Source organism: Mastigoproctus giganteus, chromosome 7 (assembly GCF_048544385.1).
Source record: "Mastigoproctus giganteus isolate SK-2022 chromosome 7, ASM4854438v1, whole genome shotgun sequence".
Classification (NCBI taxonomy): domain Eukaryota; kingdom Metazoa; phylum Arthropoda; class Arachnida; order Uropygi; family Thelyphonidae; genus Mastigoproctus; species Mastigoproctus giganteus.
The window spans coordinates 213186087-213210992 of record NC_143581.1 but is presented as its reverse complement, the minus strand read 5'-3'; the positions used below and the strand labels follow the sequence as shown (position 1 = coordinate 213210992).

General features: G+C 38.4%; 1 protein-coding gene across 2 annotated transcripts in view; it reads left to right on the top strand.

Annotated features, from left to right (window-relative positions):
* LOC150083656 (NADPH oxidase 4-like) overlaps positions 1-24906 on the top strand; it is a 140486-nt gene that overhangs the window by 31301 nt on the left and 84279 nt on the right. For both annotated transcript variants that reach the window (XR_016547184.1, XM_090377424.1), the window contains exon 4: positions 19624-19708. Coding sequence is in view for 1 of the 2 variants with exons in the window: in XM_090377424.1 (XP_090233550.1) it covers positions 19624-19708 (85 nt within the window). In the remaining variant the exon portion in view is untranslated. The remainder of the gene's footprint in view (positions 1-19623; positions 19709-24906) is intronic.

Below are 24906 nucleotides of genomic sequence, written 5' to 3'. Positions count from 1 at the left end.
TTTTGGAGCCTGTCTGCACTGCTCAAAGAATTTCATATCTGACTGCACAATTACCCCAAAGTATTTTTCATTTTCCACAATCCTGAGTGTAATATCACACTGTGGGTAAAGATGAAATGTTCTGAAACAGGGGTGGAATGGCCTGGGCATCTAGGTGATGATCACTGCCAGGGTCAGTAGTGTTTGTAGCATGTTACCTTTTGCAAAAAAAAAAAAAAAAAAAAAAGTACCAATTGTTGGGAGCTGCTGGGACCAACCCCTGAATGTGCAGCACTGTCCCCTACTGTCTGTCTCCATAATGGGTGCTGTATTTTCTGTATATCACAATAGAGGTTTAATGTCCAAGTTTGCAGATGATACATGGCAGGGTTGTTAATGACAGTAAAGACAGTATGCTACTCCAACTGGATCTAGATAAGTTGGGCAAATGGGCTGAAGAGTGGCAACTGAAGTTTAACATTGACAAATGCAAAGTACTCCATATGAGTAGCAATAACCAAAGAGAAACGTACCAACTTGTGTGGTACTACACTCAGGGAAGTGGAAAGTGAAAAATACCTGGGGGTAATTGTGCATGAGCAGTGCAGATGGGCTGCCAGGGCAGGTCATGGAGTTTTGTCATTGATATATAGGAATTTTGCTATCAGAGACAGGGAGGTGATTATCCCATTATCCATGGTCAGGCTACACCTAGAGTATTGTGTACAGGTCTGGAGGCCTCGATTTAGGAAGGATGTAGAGTTGCTAGAACGAGTACAAAGAAGGCAACAAGATTGGTGAGGGGAACAAAGGGGTACTCTTATCAAGAAAGGCTTAAGTTCTGCAAATTGCAGTGCCTGGAGAGTAGGCACCTGCAAGGTGATCTGATTGAGGTGTATAAGGCCTTGAATGGGTTGAGCAAGCTGAATGCTGATGGGATTCTTCCTCTTGCTCAGATTAAGAACCTGAGGGGGCACAGTTTCAAATTGAGAAAAGACAGTTGTAGAATAGATGGCTTTCATCAACCAGTGAAATACCACCACTTTGCTTATTGGAGGCTTGAAGTGGTGAAACCCATGTTTAGTCTCTAGAGCAAAGTTTCCGGCATCCCCCTCCCCCCATACTTCTCTTTCAACCCATGTACGGTACTAAGTACTATAGATTTTGATACCTTTCATGTTTGGGGTTTTCATAAAAAAAAAAAAAAAAAAAATAGATGTGCGAAAATTCACCATTAGCCAGTGGATAGTTGATTGGTGGAACAGACTTCCATCTTTTGTTGTGTAAGTTGATAGCCTAAATAAATTTAAGGCTGAGCCGGACAGGCATTTGGTGGAATGAATGGAGGGGTGAAATGGGAGAGGTGTTTTTTTTTTTTTTTTTTTTGGCTGTTGCTGCATAAGCTTGCTTTCTTGCCTCGTATGCCTCTGCTAATGCTAATGATTGCTTATTTATTTTTACTAATGTATGAACCATGGATTTGAGGAACTTATATTGGTTCTTGTCACATTATGGCTCAGTCAGCCTTGGGTTGCATGGTTTCCATCTCCTGTAAAGTTGGGTTTTTTGTCTAGCAGAACAGGCAAAAGGACAACAAAATTCATTCACAATACTGATGCCTCATAGTATTAAAAAAAAAAAAACAGCACTCCTGCACATAGTCCCCAAAATTCTTAAGATGTCACTGAACTTGATACTTTTCTCACTTTGAAGTTGAAGTGTGCAACGTATCCATTTGTTTGCTGTAATTCAGAATGGCATGATGTACAAATACATTATATTATGGTTCGAAATGCAGGGATTTTTTTTTTTTTTAAAGGTTTCCCAAAATTGCTTAATGTTGCCAATATTCTGGTTTTCAAAAACTAATATGTCTGGTGTTCATTTTATACTGTACTTTCGACTGGTGCACTTTATTCAGTTTTTATAACTTGTGTTTTAACTCACTGCCAGCAACTGGCATCTTGTGCAGACCATGAAATTGCCACCTCACCCAAATTCCAAGGGTAGATGTAGGCCGAGTTTTTTTTTTTTTTTTTTTTTTGAGATCCTAGGAAACCACCTAGGGTCTCAAAAAAAGCCAGCCTACATCTACCTAAAAAAACTGCCTAGTCTACCTATATGGATGGGTTATCCACTAGTAGTCTGTGCATTATATCCAGTTCAGTGAGATTCCTAGAAGATAGAATAATGTTTTAAAACTGTGGTTTTTAAGATTGCCTCCAGTAGTTGAAGATGAAAACGTAACTGGTGTTAATTATTTCTTCATTTCAAGTAGATCACTCTTTGTTCTCCACGATATATTATGTATGGCATAAGTATAAAAAGTAACTGTGAATGTAAATCATATGAATATATTAATAAACTACTAGAGGGTCATATCAGCTTTTATTTATATTTTATTTTGTTGAAAATGAAGAAGTGTATTATTATTATTATTATTAATGAAATCTCATAGTGTGAAAATTAATTTATTAAAAGTTTTCAGATAAACATTTTTATTTGTTATGTTTTTGTGTGTGTGTCTTTTTTTTATTTTTTTTATTTTACCCTATATTGCTTTATACTTTCTCCTAAAATTTTTAAAGAGAAAAAAAAATTTCTCCTCAAAATAATTTTTGATGGGAAAAAAAAAAAAAACAATAAAAATAAGTGGGTTGACTTCAAAAAGGTTTTAATTTCTTAACCTGTAAAGTTAGCAAGTAATGTATATGTTGCATATAACTACTGTAATCACATGGTGAGGTTAAGTTTACAAAATTACCAGTGTTGTAGGCAAAATTACCATTCTAAAAGTCAGGAACCCATGACTAGTTTGATGTGGTTATTAATGATGATGTATCACTATTGTTGGCAAATAATGCAATAAAGCAAGTTTATACAGCATCAGCAAAAAAAAAAGTAATAAAATAAATAAATAAATAAATAAAAATAATAAAATAAATAAAAAAACAAACAAAAAAAAAAACTTCCCACATCATTTGTGGAATGCAAGAGTGGTCCAGAACTTTAATTTCCCTTATGGTTGTAGGCCTAAACTACAATGCCTTATTTATGTAGTCTGGGTCCCTGGTATGCATATTTTAAGGAGCTCTAAAAATAAGGTTTCAAGGTTGCATGGCTTGCTCTACCCTACTATGCAAATTAGGTAAGTGTCCAGGGAGATCAGCTTTTATGAGTGGCACAAAATGTAAATACTAAAATAGCTAATGTAAATAAAAATAAGAAAACTTACTAGGACTGTACATCTTAAGGCCTCACCTAGGGTTCAGAATACCCTCACACTGACCTTATGTGTGGTGCCTCCGTAGCCAGGTGTGCAGGAGCAGCAATGCGTAGCACACGCTTCTTGATTAGACCAGGGTTTGACCAGTGACCACCAAAATATGGAGGATGCAGAAAGGCCAGGGAATGACCATCACATATCCCTGGAGCAAATATGGCCTTAGTTGCTAATGCTCCTAAAAAAAAACAAAATAACAAACTGACCTTGTATGAAGACCCTTGACTAACAGTAATTGCATTTATTTGGAATCCCCCCCACCCACCCTGGTGCCTCCGTGGGCAGGAGCAGCAGTGGCTAGCACACGCTTCTTGATTAGACCGGGGTTCGAGCCCGTGACCACCAACTACGGAGGATGCAGAAAGGTCAGGAAATGACCACCGCATATTCCTGGAGCAATATGGCCTTAGTTGCTAATGCTCCTAAAAACCAAATAACAAACAAACAAACAAACCCCCACCCTTTTAGCCTCAGAGAAATGATGCCATACATCCTGGTTAAACCAGCTTTTCTAAAATATTTAGTACTAGGGTATGCTCAAAGTGAAGTGGGGATACAAATTTACAGCCATAATTTACTAGTTAATAATTACATGTTGAATACAACCCTAGGGCTCATATCTGATGAGTATGGGCTTGACACACCCAGGGTCCTGAGTTGGATATCATCTTTTTTAGTGATATTTTTTCTCTCTCTCTCTCTCTCTCTCTCTCTCTCTCTCTCTCTCTCTCTCTCTCAGGGGTAACTCGGAAATTTTTTTTGGCTGGTGCAGCATAAGCCTCAGGCTTCCTTGCACTATATGGCAGTAATAATAGTGACTTTACTGAGGTGCAGTTGCTCCTGGGCCCATGGTTGGAAGGGATGCCAAGGCCAACAGAATCATAGTATTCAGGTACCCACCTCTCTCACACAACCTTATATGTGCCAGGGATCTGGAATACCTAAATGTAGCATTGAATCAAAAACATATTTTTTTATATGCTTTTCAAACATACTTTTTCAGGAGCCCCTTTGTACTCAATGTACTATTACATTCACTATCCACAAGAGTTTGGTTAAGGTGCTTTGGGTTGTGCTTAATTTGTACCAACATACTAAGTCTGTGAGGTGTCATCATATTATAACTGTAAACAGGAATACCAGGTGCCTTTGTGCAAAATTTTATAAACATCCCCTCAGAAAAAAGAATAATAAATAATACCAGGTAGTTATTTTAATGTCTTTCATAATAATCAATGAACATATAAAAAATACATTTTGGAATTGAAAAACAGCAGCAATGTTCAAATACTACAACAGAAAAATTGTCTTTTATCAGAATGTTTATCATTCCATATCTTATAATTTATTGCTGAAAAATAAATTTTAGATGATAATGTAATGGGCTGGTAACTTTTAGTAATGTGCATAGTAAATTAGAAACAAAATCAAGAATAACTGGTCTTTTTTTTTTTTTTTTAAATTTGTAACCAATTAAACCCTGGTTGTCCCCCCCCTTCTCAATTAGGTGCCACTGTGCAGTTCAAGACCTGTGTGCTTACATGCAGCAGCCCTGCCTGTAAAGTATATTTTGTGATTGGGTTGCATGTTTTGTGGAATTAACTAAACCAGAGGGAAAAAAAATGTGTGTCAAGCACACGTAGCAGAAGTTAAGTGAAACTTCTTTAGAATCTTTTGAAACATTTATTATTTCAATGTTATAGTGGTTTAATAATTTACAATTGTTTTACAAGTTTTTACAGATCTCTCCTTTGCACTCGATGGAGGTGGTTTTGTTGGTCACATTGCACATATATGTGCTCTATATGCCTTACAATGCTCACTATTAGTCTTCGGCATGTTGAATTATAAATTTTTTCTATCAAAATATTTTGAAATACGGTAGAGAATGACAAAAGAAATATTTTAGATTTAAAATTTTTAAAATTAGACTGATAGAAGCCGAGATATAGCGATTTAAAACGTAAACGTGACACACGTGCAAGTTACACCATGGCCGTGCTATGGGGTACTAATTGCGTTATGCATTGCTGCTATGTGTGGCGTATGTCATTTCGTGTCTTATTTTTGTTGTGATTTTTGTCAGTCCATGGACACAAGTTATTCCCATGTGAAAACTGCCTGGAGCTTGGTGCACCTAAAGAAGTTTCACTTCAAAAATTATACAGCTATCTTCTGAGACCAGCTAACTTGGCTATGATATGTAAAATGCTCATAAAATCTTTCTGTCTCAAATGCTACCATTTTTTTGCACCCAAAAATGAGTATTCCCCAATACTCATTTTTAGTTTAAATCAAAAGAACTGTACTGTATAATTATGTTGAAATTGCATATTTGTAACTCCAGTAAACTCAGAATAGAAATTAAATTGTAATTTAAAATTGAAATCCTGAGTGATATTGGCTGTAAGATAATTTTAGTATAAAATTAAGCGAGCAATAAAAATAAAAATTTAACAATGAAAAAAAATTAAATAGTTAAAAAAACAGACTTTTTAGTCTACATTATTATTATTATCTTATATTATTTCTCCCTGATTGGGGATTCCACCTCGTGATGGATATTGCTACCAAGTACACAGGGTGGTGGGTGTTATGTCTGGTGTTACTGTTGGTCGAGGAACTCTCTGACTATCCTACAGGTGTTCAGGATTGCGACTTTCTGGAGTTCCTTGTAGGTGTTCTCTGGGAGACCTATTGCTGCTAGGCTGTTATGTAGGGTCTTTGGCACCATACCTGTGGTTCACACGATGATCAGGATGGTCGTTACTTGTTGCATATGCCATATCTTTGATCTCCTGTCTTGGGTTCGTGTACTTCCTGAATCTTTTCCCCATGGGTTTTCTGCAAGTTGCCAGTGTTGGGTACTGCTGTGTCAGTCAGATAGGTAGCCTGTTCCTTCTTGTCCACAAGGGTTATGTCCGGTCTGTTGTGCGGGATTGTCCTATCCATTATTATGGCACGGTCCCAGTACAGCTTGTGGGTTGGGGTATCTAGTACTGCCTGGGGTTCGTACTTGTAGTACGGTACACTTTCTTTGATCAACTGGTATTTCCTTGCTAGCTTCTGATGTATTATCCTGGCTACCTGGTTGTGTCTATGAGTGTACTCGGTCTGGGTGATCACCTTGCATCCCGCGGTGATGTGTTGGATCGTTTCTGAGGCCAGGTGTCATCGTCGACGTGTCATCGGACACTCCGGGCTCCTTAGCGATGTATTTTCTATAGTTTCTGGTGTTGATTACCTGGTCTTGGATGGCGAGCATGAATCCTTCTGTCTTGGTGAAGAGCATCCTGCTCGTGAGCCATGCATTGGAAGTAATTTTATCTGTGATCTTAATGGAGATCATTGTAGTGTCTGTCATGGAGTGTCTTCTCTGTCCATCTTTCTAGCTTTGTTTGTACCTCCTGGTTGGGAGGGGACTCTTCGCTTAGGTTGAGTGGGGTATACTGCTTATCTATCTTCCTTATGGCCTGGTGGAGTGCTGCTGTGTGTTTCTGGAAGTAATCCTTCAGGGTAACTATCACTCTCTTCTGTTGCTCAGTGAGGTCTATCAGGCTCCTTCTTCCCGGGAAATTGTCAGTCTCTCCACAGCAGACTTTGGGTGGTGTTGGCAGCTCTTGGTCATCATTGTCCTTGTCTTTTTCGTGATATCCTCTAGCTTTGTGTTAGTCCAATCTATGACTCCGAAGGAGTATGTTAGCACTGGGACTGCATAGGTGTTTATGGCTTTAACTGTGTTCCCTCCATTCAGCTTTGCTTTCAGCAGGCTTCTAAGTCTCTGATGGTATTTTTCGGTCAGACAGGCCTTAATTTCCTTGTGCTGTAACTGCTGAGCCTGCATCATCCCGAAGTATTTGCAGGCCTCTCCCTCTGGCGTGGCTTCGATCTCTTTACCACTCTGCAGCTGGTAGTTTCGGTTGACTAATTTTCTCTGGCACAATCCGGGGATCTTGCATTTGTCTAGACCAAATTCCATCCTAATATCATTGCTGAATTCTTCGGTAGTAGTTGCTGGAGGTGTTTCTCGGTTCCCGCACAGAGCTTGATGTCATCCATGTACATCAGGTGGGTGAGGGTATACAGGTTCTTCCTTCCTTCTTTTAGGTTATATCCGTACTTACTACTGTTGAGAATGGTGGATAGCAGGTTGAGTGCTAGACAGAACCACAAAGGACTCAGGGCATCTCCCCTGAAAGATTCCTCTCTTGATGGGGATTGGCCTGGTTGTGATGTTTTTGACCTTAATGGTGGTACTCCATTTTGCCCTTGTTTCTCCTAGGAAGTTTGTCACCATCGGATTGATTTTGTAGATGTTCAGCGTCTCTATTAGCCAGCTATGAGGCATGGAGTCGAAGGCCTTGCAGTAATCCATGTAGGCTGTGTACATGTTACAGTGCTTCTTGTCGGCTTGCTCCATAACCGCGGCATCTATGGTTAATTGCTCCTTGCATCCTTTCTGCTGTTCGGCCATTATTTTCTGGGCTCTCTAAGTGGTTTGATATCTTCCTGGTTATGCAACTGGTCAGGATCTTGTACATTGTTGGGAGGCAGGTGATTGGCCTATATTTCGCCGGGTTTCTTGTATCGTCATCCTTAGGCTTCAGATATGTGATTCTTTGAGTGAGAAACTTCGGGATTGTCTCTAGGTGCCTTATCATTTGGGAGAACTGCTCTGCCAGATGCTTGTGTGTGCAAGGTAGCTTCTTGTTATTATTATTATCAGCCATATGGTGCAAGGAAGCTTGAGGCTTATGCTGCACCAGCCGAAAAAAATTTCTGAGTTATCCTGAGAGAGAGAATCAGAAGTAGAAAGAAGTCACCAAGAAAGAGAAGAATGATGATATCCAGCTCAGGACCCTGGGTGTGCCAGGCCCATACTCACCAGATGTGAGCCCCACCCCTTGACGATATATGAAAATATCATTAACAAAATTTATTTTCTTTGAGTATAAGAATTCATAATTGCTTTGGTGGTGAAAGTTATTACTGTAAATCGAGAGTTTGAGCGTTCATTGTTATAAGGATGAAGTATTCACCTTTATTAGTTTTTGCTTTAACTACAATCAAAGCATGATTTCCATCATGCTTTGAATGCAATTTTGAATGCAACCATGCTTTGCATGAATTCAGACATGATCTACATGATGGAGAATGCAATCCCAATTGTGGAGAACATAATCTCCACAATTGGGATTGCATTCAAATCATCTCCATCATGCTTTTGATTGAACAGCACCTACACCTTTTTTTCTAGTTATTTCAACATCCATATGACTAACAGAAAACTACAGATCTACATTAAGATGCTAAAACTCAGAACCTGTAGACAGCAAAAAACTAGATTATTTCATACAAGTAGCCATCACCTGTACAATGAAACCTGCCTAATCTCTCTAAAAGTGAAATTCATACCTTTCCTAGAATAATTTAAAATAAATCATACTTAAAAACTGGATTACCAGCACAATTTGATAACTGCACCTAGAAGATGAATGGTAACTACAAATGTGGGTTACAGAGCTTGAAAACTAGAGCCCTTTCAGGTGGGGATGATCTGGTTGTGATGTATAAGGCACTGAGGAAGGGGTATTGCACTGTAGTAAAATAAGGAAAAAAATATTGGGAAAATTAACAGACAGGAGCTCAAAGTTTGTTTGCCAAAGTGGTGTCGATACCTTAGTTTCATAGGTGAAAATTTTTTATATCTAACCATTTTAAAAATATCAAATCTTCCAAAATATTTTCTTGGTTCACTTCAAATTGATCTTGAAAATACCAAAATTGTCTCTTCCATGAGTGCTCAGTAAAGATAAACTCACATGTTTGAAAGTGGTGAACAAGAACTTGTTTGCTGAAAAATATTACGTTCTTCGTCTGTGGGATCTTAACTTCTCAACAGTTTACATAAACTCATTCACATGAGAGTCATTTTCAGTACATTCAATAGAGTTTTGATAACTTTGATCGTGAAACCATGGGAGAAACTTTTCTTGAAAATGATTCCATATTGAAGTTGGTGCTGGTGAACCAGTTGTTTTAGAGCACAAGGGGGGGGGGTGATTTTCGCACTTTTTTTTTCCTGCCTCTTTTTTTTAAGTTTTTTTTTTTTTTTTAATGAAAACCCCAAACACAAGAGGTATTAGAACCTATAGTACTTAGTACCATGCGTAGCATTACTTGAGGCATATAATGCAAGAAAGCAAGCTTGTACAGCATTAGCCAAAAAAAAAAAAAAAAAAATCCATCCGATCACTCCAAATGTTTGCCTAGTTCAGCCTTAAATTTATTTAAGCTGTCAACTTCCACAGTAAAGACAACAGATTGAAGTAAATAAAGACAACAGATTGAAGTCTGTTCCAGCAATCAACTACCCTTTGGCTAAAGGCAAACTTCCACACATCTATTCTACAACTATCTTTCCTCAATTTGTGATCACAGTGATCACAGCAGTGATCACAGTGTGCTGAAGTGGGAGTTACTCAAAGAGGTAACTACCATTAGGGGTAAAGGGAAGGGGTATTGCTTTCGTAAAGGCGACTACAATGGACTGAGACAGTATTTAAATTCTATACAGTGGGATCAACTGATGATATTGCCAACAGCAAATTCAAAATGGGAAGCATTCAAAGAACTTATTGTGGAAGCTACTAGGCTTTACATACCAACTAAGAAATATTGTTCAAGGTTTAGGCCTAAATGGTTGTCAGATGAACTAATGAGACATGTGGCAGAGAAGAAAAATGCATGGGATACATATAAATTAATGGGTGACATGGAAGCCTATGATAGATACAAGTTGATCTGTAACCAAGTTACAAAGGAGGTTAGGCAGGCGAAGGCAGATTACGAGAGATCCTTGGCAAGGGATGCGAAGAAAAACAGCAAAGAGTTCTTTACTTATGTAAACTCTAGAAGGAAGGGGATGAATCAGATTGGTCCACTTGAGATCGATGGGTCAACTGTTGATGACCCTGCTCGGGTAGCTAACAAACTAAATGAATATTTTGCATCGACATTCACACATGAGGAGTTATTCAGCGAGGGGAATGCCAGAGGTGTATTCAACTCTAGCAGTAAGCTAGAGAATCTTGTAATAACTGAGAGCAAAGTGGAGGAGAAATTGTTGAAGATAAACACAAGAAAGGCACCTGGGGTGGATGGGATCTATCCAGTTATATTAAAGGAGGCAGCAAAGGAGGTAAGCAAACCCTTAGCCATAATTATGAGAGCTTCCTTGGACTCAGGGGAGGTACCCATTGACTGGAGATGTGCAAATGTGACCCCAATTCACAAAGGGGGATCAAAGGCTGACACAAGTAATTATAGACCTGTGAGTTTAACTTCTGTTCCCGGAAAATTAATGGAGGCACTGGTGAAAGAAGCACTGCAGGATCATCTAGACAAGACTTCAGTTATAGCTAGGACACAGCATGGTTTTGTTAAGGGGAAGTCTTGCCTGACCAATTTGATTGGATACTATGATGCAGTCACAAAAGAACTGGATGCAGGGAATAACTTTGATATTATATACTTGGATCTTAGAAAGGCTTTTGATACTGTTGCACATGGAAGACTGCTGCACAAATTGGAGCAGTGTGGCATTGGAGGCAAGTTGCTGCTATGGATAAAGGGGTGGTTGAGGGGGAGAAGACAGAGAGTGGTAATCAATGGACACTGCTCATCGTGGACTAATGTTATTAGTGGAGTCCCTCAGGGTTCAGTATTGGGGCCTTTATTGTTTTCTGTATTTATAAATGATATTGATGATGGTATATCAGGCTTAATGTCCAAGTTTGCAGACGATACGAAGGTTGGCAGGGTTGTCAAGGACACTACTGACACTATGCTGCTGCAACAGGATTTGGAAAGGTTGAGCAGATGGGCTTCGAGGTGGCAAATGAAGTTTAACATTGACAAATGTAAAGTACTACATATGGGAAACAGCAACCCCAGAGCAACGTATCAACTCTGTGGTACTACACTGACAGTGGTAGAGAATGAAAGGGACCTGGGGGTGGTGGTGCAGGCAGATATGAAGTTCTCTGAGCAGTGCAGACGAGCTGCAAGAGTAGCTCATGGTGTATTGTCAATGATATATAGGAATTTTTCTAGCAGGGATAAGGAGGTGATTATTCCCTTGTATAAGGCAATGGTCAGGCCACACCTAGAGTACTGTATACAGGCCTGGAGGCCTCATTTCAGGAAGGATGTAGAGCTGCTGGAACGAGTACAGAGAAGGGCAACTAGATTGGTGAATGGGACAAAGGGGTTCTCTTACGAAGAAAGGCTTAAGTTTTGCAAATTACAGTGTCTGGAAACTAGGTACCAGCGGGGTGATCTGATAGAGGTGTACAAAGCTTTGAATGGTTTGAGCATGCTCAATGCTGATGGGATTCTTCCTCTAGCTCAGAAAAATCACCTGAGAGGGCATAAATTCAAATTGAGGAAAGACAGATGTAGGATAGATGTGCGGAAATTTGCCTTTAGCCAGCGGGTGGTTGGTGGGTGGAACAGACTTCCATCCCTTGTCGTGGAAGTTGATAGCCTAAATAAGTTTAAGGCTCAGCTGGACAGGTATTTCGAACGAACAGAGGGGTGAAGTGGAAGTGGTTATTTTTATTTATTTATGTTACTTTTTTTTTTTTTTTTTTTTTTTTTTTTGGCTGATGCTGCATAAGCTTGCTTTCTTGCATCAAATGCCTCTACTAATGCTAATGCTAATGCTAATTTGAATCTATGTCCCCTCAGGTTTTTAGTCTGAGAAAGCGGTAGTATCCCGTCAGCATTAAGCCTGCTCAAACCATTCAAGGCCTTATACACGTCAATCAGATCACCTTGCAGGTGGCTAGTCTCCAGATGCTGCAACTTGCAGAACTTAAGCCTTTCTTCATAAGTGCACCCCTTTGTTCCTCTCACCAATCTTGTTGCCCTTCTTTGTACTTGTTCTAGCAACTCTACATCCTTCTTAAAATCAGGCCCCCAGAGCTGTATACAGTACTCAATGTGTGGCCTGACCATTGCCTTATAAAGGGATAATTGCCTTCTTGTCTCTGCTAGTAAAATTCCTATATATCATTGACAATACTCCATGACCTGCTCTGGCAGCCTGTCCACACTGCTCAGAGAACTTCATATCTGACTGCACAATTACCCCAGGTCTTTTTCATTCTATACCTCCCTGAGTGTAGTTACTACAGAGTGGTACATTTCTCTTGGGTTACTGCTAACTATATGCAGAAATTTGCATTGACAAATTTCTGCATAAAGTTTAACATTGACAAATTTGCATTTGTCAATGTTAAACTTCAGTTGCCACTTCTCAGCCCATCTGCCTAACTTTTCAAGATCCTGTTGCAGTAGCAACAGGATCTAGCATCTAACAACATACTGCCTACTACTAGCATCAACAACTGGCAACTAACAACATACTGCCTTTAGTTTCATTAACAACCCTGCCAACCTTTGTGTCATTTGCAAACTTGGACATTAAGCCTGATATTCCTTCATCGATATCATTGATAAAAACACAAAATAACAATGGGTCCAGCACCGAACCCTGGGGGACTGTTAATAACATTAATCCACGTAGAGCAGTGTCCATTTATTACCACTCTCTGCCATCTTCCACCCAACCATCCCTTTATCCATTGCAGTAACTTTCCCTTAATGCCATACTGCTCCAATTTGTACAGCTGTCTTCCATGCAACGGTATCAAAAGCTTTCCTGAAATCCTAGTATATAGTATTAGTATTAGTAACGGCCGTATGGTGCAAGAAAGCCTATGGCTTATGCTGCACCAGCCAAAAAAAAAAAAAAAAAAAAATCCGAACAAAACAATGATAAAAACAAAAATTAAATAAATAAATAATAATAATTAATAAAGAAATAAAAATAATAAAATGAAATTAAAAATTAAATAAAAAGGAAATTAATCCTATCATCCTATGCGCTTCCCTTACCCGAAAGTACTATCCAGATGACCTTTGAATTTCCCCAAACTGTCGGCCTCTACCACCCATGAAGGCAACTTATTCCAGTAATTTATAACTCGCTGGCTAAACATATAATATCAGAATTATTTTTAGCATCCAGTTGCTTTGTGATCACATTGTAGAATCGAGGCAACTAGAGGGAGTAATACTCTTGATTTGATTATCAGTAGTGATTCTTCATGCATTAAGAATCTGCAGATAAATGAACCACTTGGTGGCAGTGATCACAGTGTGCTGAAGTGGGAGTTACTCAAAGAGGTAACTACCATTAGGGGTAAAGGGAAGGGGTATTGCTTTCGTAAAGGCGACTACAATGGACTGAGACAGTATTTAAATTCTATACAGTGGGATCAACTGATGATATTGCCAACAGCAAATTCAAAATGGGAAGCATTCAAAGAACTTATCGTGGAAGCTACTAGGCTTTACATACCAACTAAGAAATATTGTTCAAGGTTTAGGCCTAAATGGTTGTCAGATGAACTAATGAGGCATATGGCAGAGAAGAAAAATGCATGGGATACATACAAATTAACACGTGACACGGACGCCTATGATAGATACAAGTTGATCTGTAACCAAGTTACAAAGGAGGTTAGGCAGGCGAAGGCAGATTACGAGAGATCCTTGGCAAGGGATGCGAAGAAAAACAGCAAAGAGTTCTTTACTTATGTAAACTCTAGAAGGAAGGGGATGAATCAGATTGGTCCACTTGAGATCGATGGGTCAACTGTTGATGACCCTGCTCGGGTAGCTAACAAACTAAATGAATATTTTGCATCGACATTCACACATGAGGAGTTATTCAGCGAGGGGAATGCCAGAGGTGTATTCAACTCTAGCAGTAAGCTAGAGAATCTTGTAATAACTGAGAGCAAAGTGGAGGAGAAATTGTTGAAGATAAACACAAGAAAGGCACCTGGGGTGGATGGGATCTATCCAGTTATATTAAAGGAGGCAGCAAAGGAGGTAAGCAAACCCTTAGCCATAATTATGAGAGCTTCCTTGGACTCAGGGGAGGTACCCATTGACTGGAGATGTGCAAATGTGACCCCAATTCACAAAGGGGGATCAAAGGCTGACACAAGTAATTATAGACCTGTGAGTTTAACTTATGTTCCCGGAAAATTAATGGAGGCACTGGTGAAAGAAGCACTGCAGGATCATCTAGACAAGACTTCAGTTATAGCTAGGACACAGCATGGTTTTGTTAAGGGGAAGTCTTGCCTGACCAATTTGATTGGATACTATGATGCAGTCACAAAAGAACTGGATGCAGGGAATAACTTTGATATTATATACTTGGATCTTAGAAAGGCTTTTGATACTGTTGCACATGGAAGACTGCTGCACAAATTGGAGCAGTGTGGCATTGGAGGCAAGTTGCTGCTATGGATAAAGGGGTGGTTGAGGGGGAGAAGACAGAGAGTGGTAATCAATGGACACTGCTCATCGTGGACTAATGTTATTAGTGGAGTCCCTCAGGGTTCAGTATTGGGGCCTTTATTGTTTTCTGTATTTATAAATGATATTGATGATGGTATATCAGGCTTAATGTCCAAGTTTGCAGACGATACGAAGGTTGGCAGGGTTGTCAAGGACACTACTGACACTATGCTGCTGCAACAGGATTTGGAAAGGTTGAGCAGATGGGCTTCGAGGTGGCAAATGAAGTTTAACATTGACAAATGTAAAGTACTACATATGGGAAACAGCAACCCCAGAGCAACGTATCAACTCTGTGGTACAACACTGACAGTGGTAGAGAATGAAAGGGACCTGGGGGTGGTGGTGCAGGCAGATATGAAGTTCTCTGAGCAGTGCAGACGAGCTGCAAGAGTAGCTCATGGTGTATTGTCAATGATATATAGGAATTTTTCTAGCAGGGATAAGGAGGTGATTATTCCCTTGTATAAGGCAATGGTCAGGCCACACCTAGAGTACTGTATACAGGCCTGGAGGCCTTATTTCAGGAAGGATGTAGAGCTGCTGGAACGAGTACAGAGAAGGGCAACTAGATTGGTGAATGGGACAAAGGGGTTCTCTTACGAAGAAAGGCTTAAGTTTTGCAAATTACAGTGTCTGGAAACTAGGCACCAGCGGGGTGATCTGATAGAGGTGTACAAAGCCTTGAATGGTTTGAGCATGCTCAATGCTGATGGGATTCTTCCTCTAGCTCAGAAAAATCACCTGAGAGGGCATAAATTCAAATTGAGGAAAGACAGATGTAGGATAGATGTGCGGAAATTTGCCTTTAGCCAGCGGGTGGTTGGTGGGTGGAACAGACTTCCATCCCTTGTCGTGGAAGTTGATAGCCTAAATAAGTTTAAGGCTCAGCTGGACAGGTATTTCGAACGAACAGAGGGGTGAAGTGGAAGTGGTTATTTTTATTTATTTATGTTACTTTTTTTTTTTTTTTGGCTGATGCTGCATAAGCTTGCTTTCTTGCATCAAATGCCTCTACTAATGCTAATGCTAATCCAATCAAATTGGACAGACAAGACTTCCCCTAAACAAACCCATGCTGTGTCTGAACTATTGCTGCTGTCTTCTCTAGGTGATCCTGTATTACCTCTTTAACCACGACTCCATTATTTTCCCTGGAACAGAAGTTAAACTAACAGGTCTATAATTATTTGTGTCGCCCTTTGAACACCCTTTGTGAATTGGGGATACATTTGCACATCTCTAGTCCATGGGGACCTCCCCTGACTCTAAGGATATTCTCATAATTATGGCTAAGGGTTTGCTTGTTTCCCTTGCTGCCTCCTTCATTATAACTGGATAGATTCCTTCTGCCCCAGGTGCCTTTTTTATGTTTAACTTCAACAATTTCTCCTCCACTTTGTTCTCAGTTATCACTAAATCACTTAGCTCCCTGTTAGAGTTTGATAAACATCTGGCATTCCCCTCCTTGAATAACTCCTCATCTGTGAATGTAGATGCAAACTACTCATTCAGTTTATCGGCTGCTTGAGCAGGATCATCAATAGTCGAACTGTCAATGTTGAGTGGACCAATCTGATTCATCCCCTTCCTTCTAGAGTTGCATAAGTAAAGAACTCTTTGCTGTTTTTCTTTGCATCCTTTGGCAAAGATTTTTCGTAATTTGCCTTCACCTGCCAAACCTCCTTTGTGACTTGATTACAAACTAGCTTATATCTGTTGTAGGCCTCTGTGTCACTTGATAATTTATATTCATCCCATGCATTTTTCTTCTCTGTCATGAGCCTCGTGCATGGGATACATATAAATTATCAAGTGAAAAAGTTGGATGAATTCCAAAATCCATTTTCTAACAGTATTTCTTAGTTGGAATGAAAAGTCTAGTAGCCTCCAAGATTAAGTCCCTGAAGGCTTCCCATTTAGAATTCACCATTGGTAACATCATCAGTTGATCCCACTCTATAGAATTTAAAAACTGTCTGAGATATCTGTAGTCACCTTTACAAAAACAAAAAACCTTCCTTTTACCCTGGATTGTAGTTACATCTTTAAGTAAATCCCACATCAGTATACTGTGATCACTGTCACCTAGTGGTTCCCTTATCTGAAAATTCCTAATGCATGCATCATCACTGCTGATAATCAGATCAAGGGTATTACTCCCTCTGGTTGCTCTTCAAACATGTTGCTGTAGAAAACAATCCTCCAATATATCCACAAAAGTTTTTCTAGCGTGTGAGTGACCAACCCACAAGTTTCAGTCAATATGTGGAAGGTTAAAATCCTCCATTACAAGACATTCTGATTTACTGGCTCATTCTATTTCTCTGCACAACTGTTCAGTGTACTTATTTGCATCATTAGGCCTATAACATACTCCTGCTCTCAATTTCCCATTCCCAATGTTTGTCACACCAAACTGACTCAACATTGCAGTGTCCACTCTTGTCAACTGGATGCACTTCCTTAGATTTTATGTGCTTCTTAACTAACAGCATAACCTTTCCTCCCTTCCTACCCTGTCTGTCCTTTCTGTACACATTGTACTCTCCAAATTCCAATTCTGCACTGCTTATATCTGTGTGACACCATGTGTCTGATATCCCAACAATATCTCCCTTTGATGTCTTGATCAGCACTTCAAATTCATCAATTTTAATTACTGTACTTCTAGCATTAGTGTACATGCAAGTATACATCCACTGTTCATACTCTAGTTACCCTAACACAGCCCATGAATTTACTTGTTCCATGATGACTCCCAGCAGCTCTTGAAATCCCCAGCAACTTGCTCTCTAGGCTGCTGCTCATTACAATAGAAGCAGTGCAAGAATCACTTTTGTTTCTGCCTGTGGCTACCATTAATCCTTTAATGTGTGAATCCCCCCCCCAAAAAAAAACTAGCAGTTTTCCGACCCTTATGCAATGGATATCTACTGGAAGATCTGGATATTTACCAGATTTGACAGGTGCCTAATGTAAAGTAATGAAATTATGGAAATAGTCATAATAAAGGGCAGTGAATATTAGAATTGCTGTTTTTTTTTTTTTCTTTTCCCATTATGTATGGAATTTAATAAAAAGAGGCACAAAAAAAACACAAGTATAGCACACATGATATATTAGAATAGAGATTTTGTTGTGATGCACGGAAGTGTTTTTATCAAAATGAAAATTATGGAATTGGGAAATTGCTTGAAGGTTGTGGTGGAACATTTAGAAAACAGCAATAATATGAAATAATGTTTAAGGTCATAATACAAGGTATACCCTAAAACCAGACAGAGTAGTAGTCGGTCTACCACTTACTGCTGCTTGCTTGTGGAAAAAATGTGCGACAGGTTAAAGCTGAAAGTAAAAAAAAAATGGGGCAAAGTGGTTATGGTAAAAGTTATAAGCTGGAAACTGGACATTTTGGTTGAAAACTGCCCAGCTGAAAATAGGATGGTTGGCACTAGTATTTGTAACTGGTAGAAGCATGCAAGTTATTATTCTTTATGATACTGTTGCACATGAAAGACTGCTGTACAAATTGGAGTAATGTGGCATTCAGGACAAGTTACTGCTTGGATAAAGAGATGGTTAAGTGGAAGAAAAAAGAGAGTAGTTATCATTGGGCACTGCTGTTCTTGGACAAATGTTATTAGTGGAGTTCCTCAGCGTTCACTGCTGGGTCCCATTGTTGTTTCCAATATTTATCAATGATATTGATGGTGTATAAAGCCTTGAATGGTTTAAGCATGCTCAATGCTGATGGGATTCTTCCTCTAGCTCAGAAAAATCACCTGAGAGGGCATAAATTCAAATTGAGGAAAGACAGATGTAGGATAGACGTGCGGAAATTTGCCTTTAGCCAGCGGGTGGTTGGTTGGTGGAACAGACTGCCATCCCTTGTGGTGGAGGTTGATAGCCTAAATAAGTTTAAGGCTCAGCTGGACAGGTATTTTGAACGAACAGAGGGGTGAAGTGGAAGTGAGTTTTTTTTTTTTTTTTTTTTGGCTGATGCTGCATAAGCTTGCTTTCTTGCATCAAATGCCTCTACTAATGCTAATGCTAATATATCAGGCTTCATGTCTAAGTTTGCAAATGATACAAAGGTTGGCATTACATTGACAAATGCAAGGTACTGCCTATGGGTAGCATTAATCCCAGAGTAATTTATCAACTGTGTGATACTACACTCAGGGTAGTGGAGAATGAAAAAGACGTGGGAGTAATTGTGCAATCAGACATGAAATTCTCTGAGCAGTGGACATGCTGCCAGGACAGCTCACGGGGTTTTGTCAATGATATACAGAAACTTTGCTAGCAGGAATAAGGAGATGATTATCCCTTTGTATAAAGCGATGGTTAGGCTGCATCTTGAGTACTGTATACAGGTCTGGAGTCCTCACTTTAGGAAGGTTGTAGATCTGTTGGAACGGGTGCAGAGAAGGGCAGCCAGATGCTGCAAATTGCATCATCTCGAGACTAGGCACCTGCAGGGAGATCTGATTGTGGTGTTTAAAGACTTGAATGGATTGAGTAAGCTGAATGTTAATGGAATTCTTCCACTTTCTGAGACTACAGTCGTAAGGGGTCATAAATTGAAGTTGAGGAAGGATGGTTGTAGGATTAGGTGTGAGGAAGTTTGCCTTCAGCCAGCAGGTGGTTGATTGTTGGAGCAGGCTTCCATCTGTTGTTGTAGAAGTGGATGGGTTGAATAAATTCAAGGAAGGACTAGACAAATTCTTGGAGTGTATGGATGGTGAACTGTGCAGTTTTTTTTTTTTTCCTGATGTTATATGCTTGCTTTCTTGCATCCTTTGCCATTACTATTACTACTATTAAATTATTAATATAAATTCTCTTTATTCAGTTTATGAATAACCTTCTAATCTTATTCTTTTTTAATAATTGCACAATATTCTTAAAAACAGCCATCCATGCCTTTCATTCGATGGTGGATAGATGGTAGCAAGGGTTTCCATGTGATGTGTGCAGGAACTATATTGATTGCAGCTGGTGAGTAGAATTTGCCTTTTTATTAAAGAACTTATCAATAATTTTGAATATAAACTTATTTTAAATACTTAATTTTTTTATTATTATTTTTTCACATAAGGATATCTTAATTTTTCAGTTTTTGTCTTCAGTGATTCTTAAGCAAGATGAGTCACTCACATTGTAGATATTTTCTGAATGAATGAAATTAAAATGTGGAGTACAGTCAGTCCTCGTATAACACGTGTTTACACTACACGAATTCGATCATACACGATTTATAAATAGGGGAACGATATCTTATATAACACGAACCGAATTCGCTTATGCACGATTCGCCTTTCTGTTTACAAGAAATGGCAGTCGAACGCAGAATCACCCCAACCGAACGCAACATAATAGGTATGAAGAGAAGATTCTGAAAATGTATTTATGTTTTTTATATCAGTGAAGGGGAAACACATTTCACCATAATAACGTAAAATTCCAGCTATTATCGCAAATGCAATTAGATTGAGTTTACTACCAGTTTATAACAGATTCCACTAGCAGAAATGCAACTGGAAATTGTTTTTATTGTTTTATGGTAGTAACCCCTAGAAATGTGCTTTAGTAAAATGTGAGGTGTTAATAGTGTATCTCTGCCTTTATGGTGTTGTTTATTCAGTTGCTACACATGCACAGCTTTGTTTATGTGTATCAAGCGTGCCTCCTCGTTTTGTAGTTGTGCTTTATTCCCTAAAAATGATTAAAATACTTAAAAGGTGTGAAAAGGAAGCGTCCTGGTGAAGATACTGCAGATTCAGAGAGAAAAAGAAAAGCAATATCGATAAACAGAGGCGGACTGGGTCAAAAATTCTTACCCGGGAAAATTTATAGTGGCCTCATACTATGGTTTATGGCCAAATCACACCGGCCTCCAGCCCACCGGGGTTTCCCCGGTAAAAACATGAAAAAAACATGAAATTGTGAAACGCTATGAGCAAAATGAAAGACTATGTGATATTGCACGTGCTACAGACCTAAATGAGGCAACGCCGAGAATTACAAAGAATGCAGAGAAAATAAAAACAGCTTTCATAGCAGGAACAACTCAAAGTGTAATTAAAATCCATTAGATTAAGACACAAAGAATTGGAAGAGAATTGGATGGAACGCCTGTCATCTGTTTGGATAGAAAATCAAACAAAAAACAAGTTTGCTTACGATAGAAGTAAAAGCATTAGCAATATTTTATTACTTAATAGTCGTAATAAAATGCGTAAGTATTTTATTACGATTATTTATTGTGTTTGGTAATGTTTTGGTTACAAATGTGTGTTCAATCTTGGGTGGTCGGCACCTAACCCTATTTTTCCCATAGGGCCTGTTGTTTATATTGCACGATTTTGCATTGCACGAGGGTTTCTAGGAACACAACTATCGTGCTATACGAGGACTGACTGTATATGTTTGTATTAATGCAGGGGTTGGCAACAGTTTTCCTTGTGAGTGCAATTTTTGTTTGTTACAACTGTATAAATCTTGATATGTGCTAGTGCCACTTCAACAAGCATGTTTGAATTATAAAACAGGCAAACTTTGTTAAAGTGATATCAGAAATAACAATAACTTCACTATAATGCTATAATTAAATTAGTTGAGAAAAATCTCAATATAAAATTGCCATTTTAACTTGGTTCTGATGTCATTTCAAAATTGCACACTTCAGGTATAACATAAAATTTTCCAGTGACCTGACCAGCAATATATTATTATGTTGTGTAAGTTGATCCTTTTTAAATTGATGCTTATATGTTAATCCTTTTCACAGTTCCCTTTTGAATCTTATGTAGGAGCATATTTCAGTAGCATTTGCATTAGGAACCACTGGCTAATTTTATTTCATTGTGACATTTATTACATTTCATAGTAAACTGTAAAGGAAGTGTATGTGTGTATATATCCTTGAGGCTGTTGCAGACATTCTCTCAGATACGCCAAGCTGTGCTTGCTACCTGGGAGTCTAAAATGCTGATATAACTGATATTCGGATGACACTCAAGTCAAGTGGACCTAATTTCAGCAAAATCCAGTCAGTCTGTGACAGCCAAATCCTCTGCTTGCACTTTCATGATGGTAGGACTGTAAATAATCCTAGGTATAACCCCCCATGTGCAAGTCCTGAAATATGGCACCTAGCACACTGTAGGTGACCACCCAGGTGCAAACCAATGTAAGTATGGTTCGAGGTGTGGTACCCACACCACACGGAGGAATGCCACCTCTCTGTGTTACCTGTCAATACTAGGTGGTAGATGACTCTCACCTGGGGTTTCAAGATTATATCATAAAAGGCAATTTCTTTAATCATATAAGATTATACTTGATTCATACTTTTGTATTTGGTTTTTGTATTGGTCTGTTATATGTGATCATTTTCTGTATTAGATTAGAAATAGTAAACTGTTTCTTGAAAGTCAGATTAATCCTTCTCAGATTGGTAGGATAGAAACACCACTGTTTAAATGCACCAAAATGATTTATTAAATTGGAACTTTATACTAAAAATTGGATAATAAAACTTATTAATCTGCAGATCTGAAAATTTTTGCTTGGTAATTAAAATAAAAAAATAAAGCAAAATAAAGGAACTGAAACAGTTTTCAGTGGCAAAATAAAATATTAAAATAGTAAAAATGACATGCTCTTCAAATTTTTCATTGTCCACTAACATGGTTATGAAGAAAGAGATACACGAATATAAAAAGTTAGGAGATCACATATACCCCTAAAATGTAGAATACTTATTTAAATGAAGAGAATGTGTGAAATCTTTCACTTTAGATCGCAAGCATTAGATAGCTTGCCAGGTGTTTGAAAGTTTAGAATGCTGTTAACAAATCTTTTCTTTCTTCTTTTTTTTTTTTTTTTTTGAAGTAAGTAATAGCCCTGAATTCAAACATTTATTTATAATTTTATAAGTTGCATTTTGTCTATGAATAACAGAAATACTATGTAAAGAATGATTGTGAGAGCATATTTTTAATGACCTGAAAATTTTATTTAGGAATACATTCCAGAAAAACAGGAATATATATTCCTAAAAGATTGTTAATACCTTAAACTTATGAAAATAAAAAAAATCTTTTTAAAGTCAAAAATAAAGATGTCTTTTTAAATAGTTTTAGTGCTGTCTATGCATTTTTTAGAATTTTAGCTAAATTCACAGAAAGTCTTGCATTGCTACAACTTTTGTACTAACTTCTTAGAGCTAAACTCGCGCTATTACATTTAATAGAACATATAATATTGCGTGATTACAGCAAAAATAGTACATAATGGTTGTAGAAATACAACTTCTGAGGCGCCTCCGTAGCCAGGTGGGCAGGAGCAGCAGAGCGTAGCACACACTTCTTGATTAGACCGGGGTTCGAGCCCATGACCACCAAATACGGAGGATGCGGAAAGGTCAGGGAATGACCACCGCATATCCCCGGAGCAATATGGAATTAGTTGCTAATGCTCCTAAAAACCAAATAACAACAACTTCTGAGATCAGGTAGCAAATTGCCAATTCAGCTAGAACATACTAAAACTATTGAAGCATTATGCTTATATTCTGTTAAATTGTCAAAATGCTCCTCAGAACTTAGTTTTGTAAGGTCAGTACTGCAGAAGACATCAAAGAAAATGGACTTATATCTCATTGTCCACAAGCAGTCATTAAGGATAGACAAAAATTGGCTTGTGAAGCATTGAAATAGAGATCCCCTCAGCAATTGGCAATTTCAGTGAAATATGTCATTTAGTGATGGGTGTTTTTTTTACTTTTTTGGAAAATATTTACTTTGTATACTCAATACAAAATAAAGTCAATATTTTTAAGAGAGAGTTGAACATCCTCTGCATCTCATGATCAGACACCAGTGTCCTCTGTTATCTGATCTGATTGGATTGCATTTTTTAAGTGAATAATAAATCACTCGGCATCTCTTCAGATGCTTCTGACAATTTTTATTTTTTCAGAAATTAAAGATAGAGGCTTAAAAGAGATGGCAGTACTGCAGCAAGATGATGCTTTAACATATTAGACTAATTACAGAATTTTTGAAAGACTCCTTCACTCAAATGCCTCTGAAGGGTTCTAATGAGGCTAGATAATAATATGTGAGAATATTTAAAGATGAAGTTGAAGAAAAGGAAAGCTGATAGCCATTGATGAACTTAAAATTGCTGTCATTTTGACATGTTGAAAAAAGTCTTGCAGAACATGGAACAGAATTGCCACTACATAGTTACATTCTTGGTATCTGAGGGTTGACTGTTTAATATTATTGTCCATTAATATTAATGGAGGCACTGGTTAAAGAAGCATTGCCGGATCATCTAGACAAGACTTCAGTTATAGCTCGGACACAGCATGGGTTTGTTAAGGGGAAGTCTTGTCTGACTAATTTGATTGGATACCATGTAGTCACAAAGAAACTGGATGCAAAGAATAATTTTGATATCATATATTTGAATCTTAGAAAAGCCTTTGATACTGTTGCACATGGAAGACTGCTGCACAAATTGGAGCAGTGTGGCATTGGAGGCAAATTGCTGCTATGGATAAAGCGATGGTTGAGTGGGAGAAGACAGTGGTAATCAATGGACACTGCTCTTTGTGGACTATTGTTATTAGTGGAGTCCATCAGGGTTCAGTGTTGGGTCCATTGTTGTTTTCTGTATTTATAAATGATATTGATGATGGTATATCAGGCTTAATGTCCAAGTTTGCAGATGATATGAAGGTTGGAAGGGTTGTTAATGACAGTACACTTCTGCAACAGGATCTAGAAAAGTTGAGCAGATGGGCTGAGAGGTGGCAAATGAAGTTTAACATTGACAAATGTAAAGTACTACATGTGGGAAGCAGTAATCCCAGAGTAACGTATCAACTCTATGGTACCACACTGAAAGTGGTAGAGAATGAAAAGGACCTGGGGGTAATTGTTCAGGCAGATATGAAGTTTTCTGAGCAATGCAGACGGTCTGCAAGAGTAGCTCATGGTGTCTTGTCAATGATATACAGGAATTTTTCTAGCAGGGATAAGGAGGTGATTATCCCCTTGTATAAGGCAATGGTCAGACCACACCTTGAGTATTGTATACAGGTTTGGAGGCCTCATTTTAGGAAAAATGTAGAGCTGTTGGAACAAGTACAGAGAAGGGCATTAAGATTAGTGAATGGAACA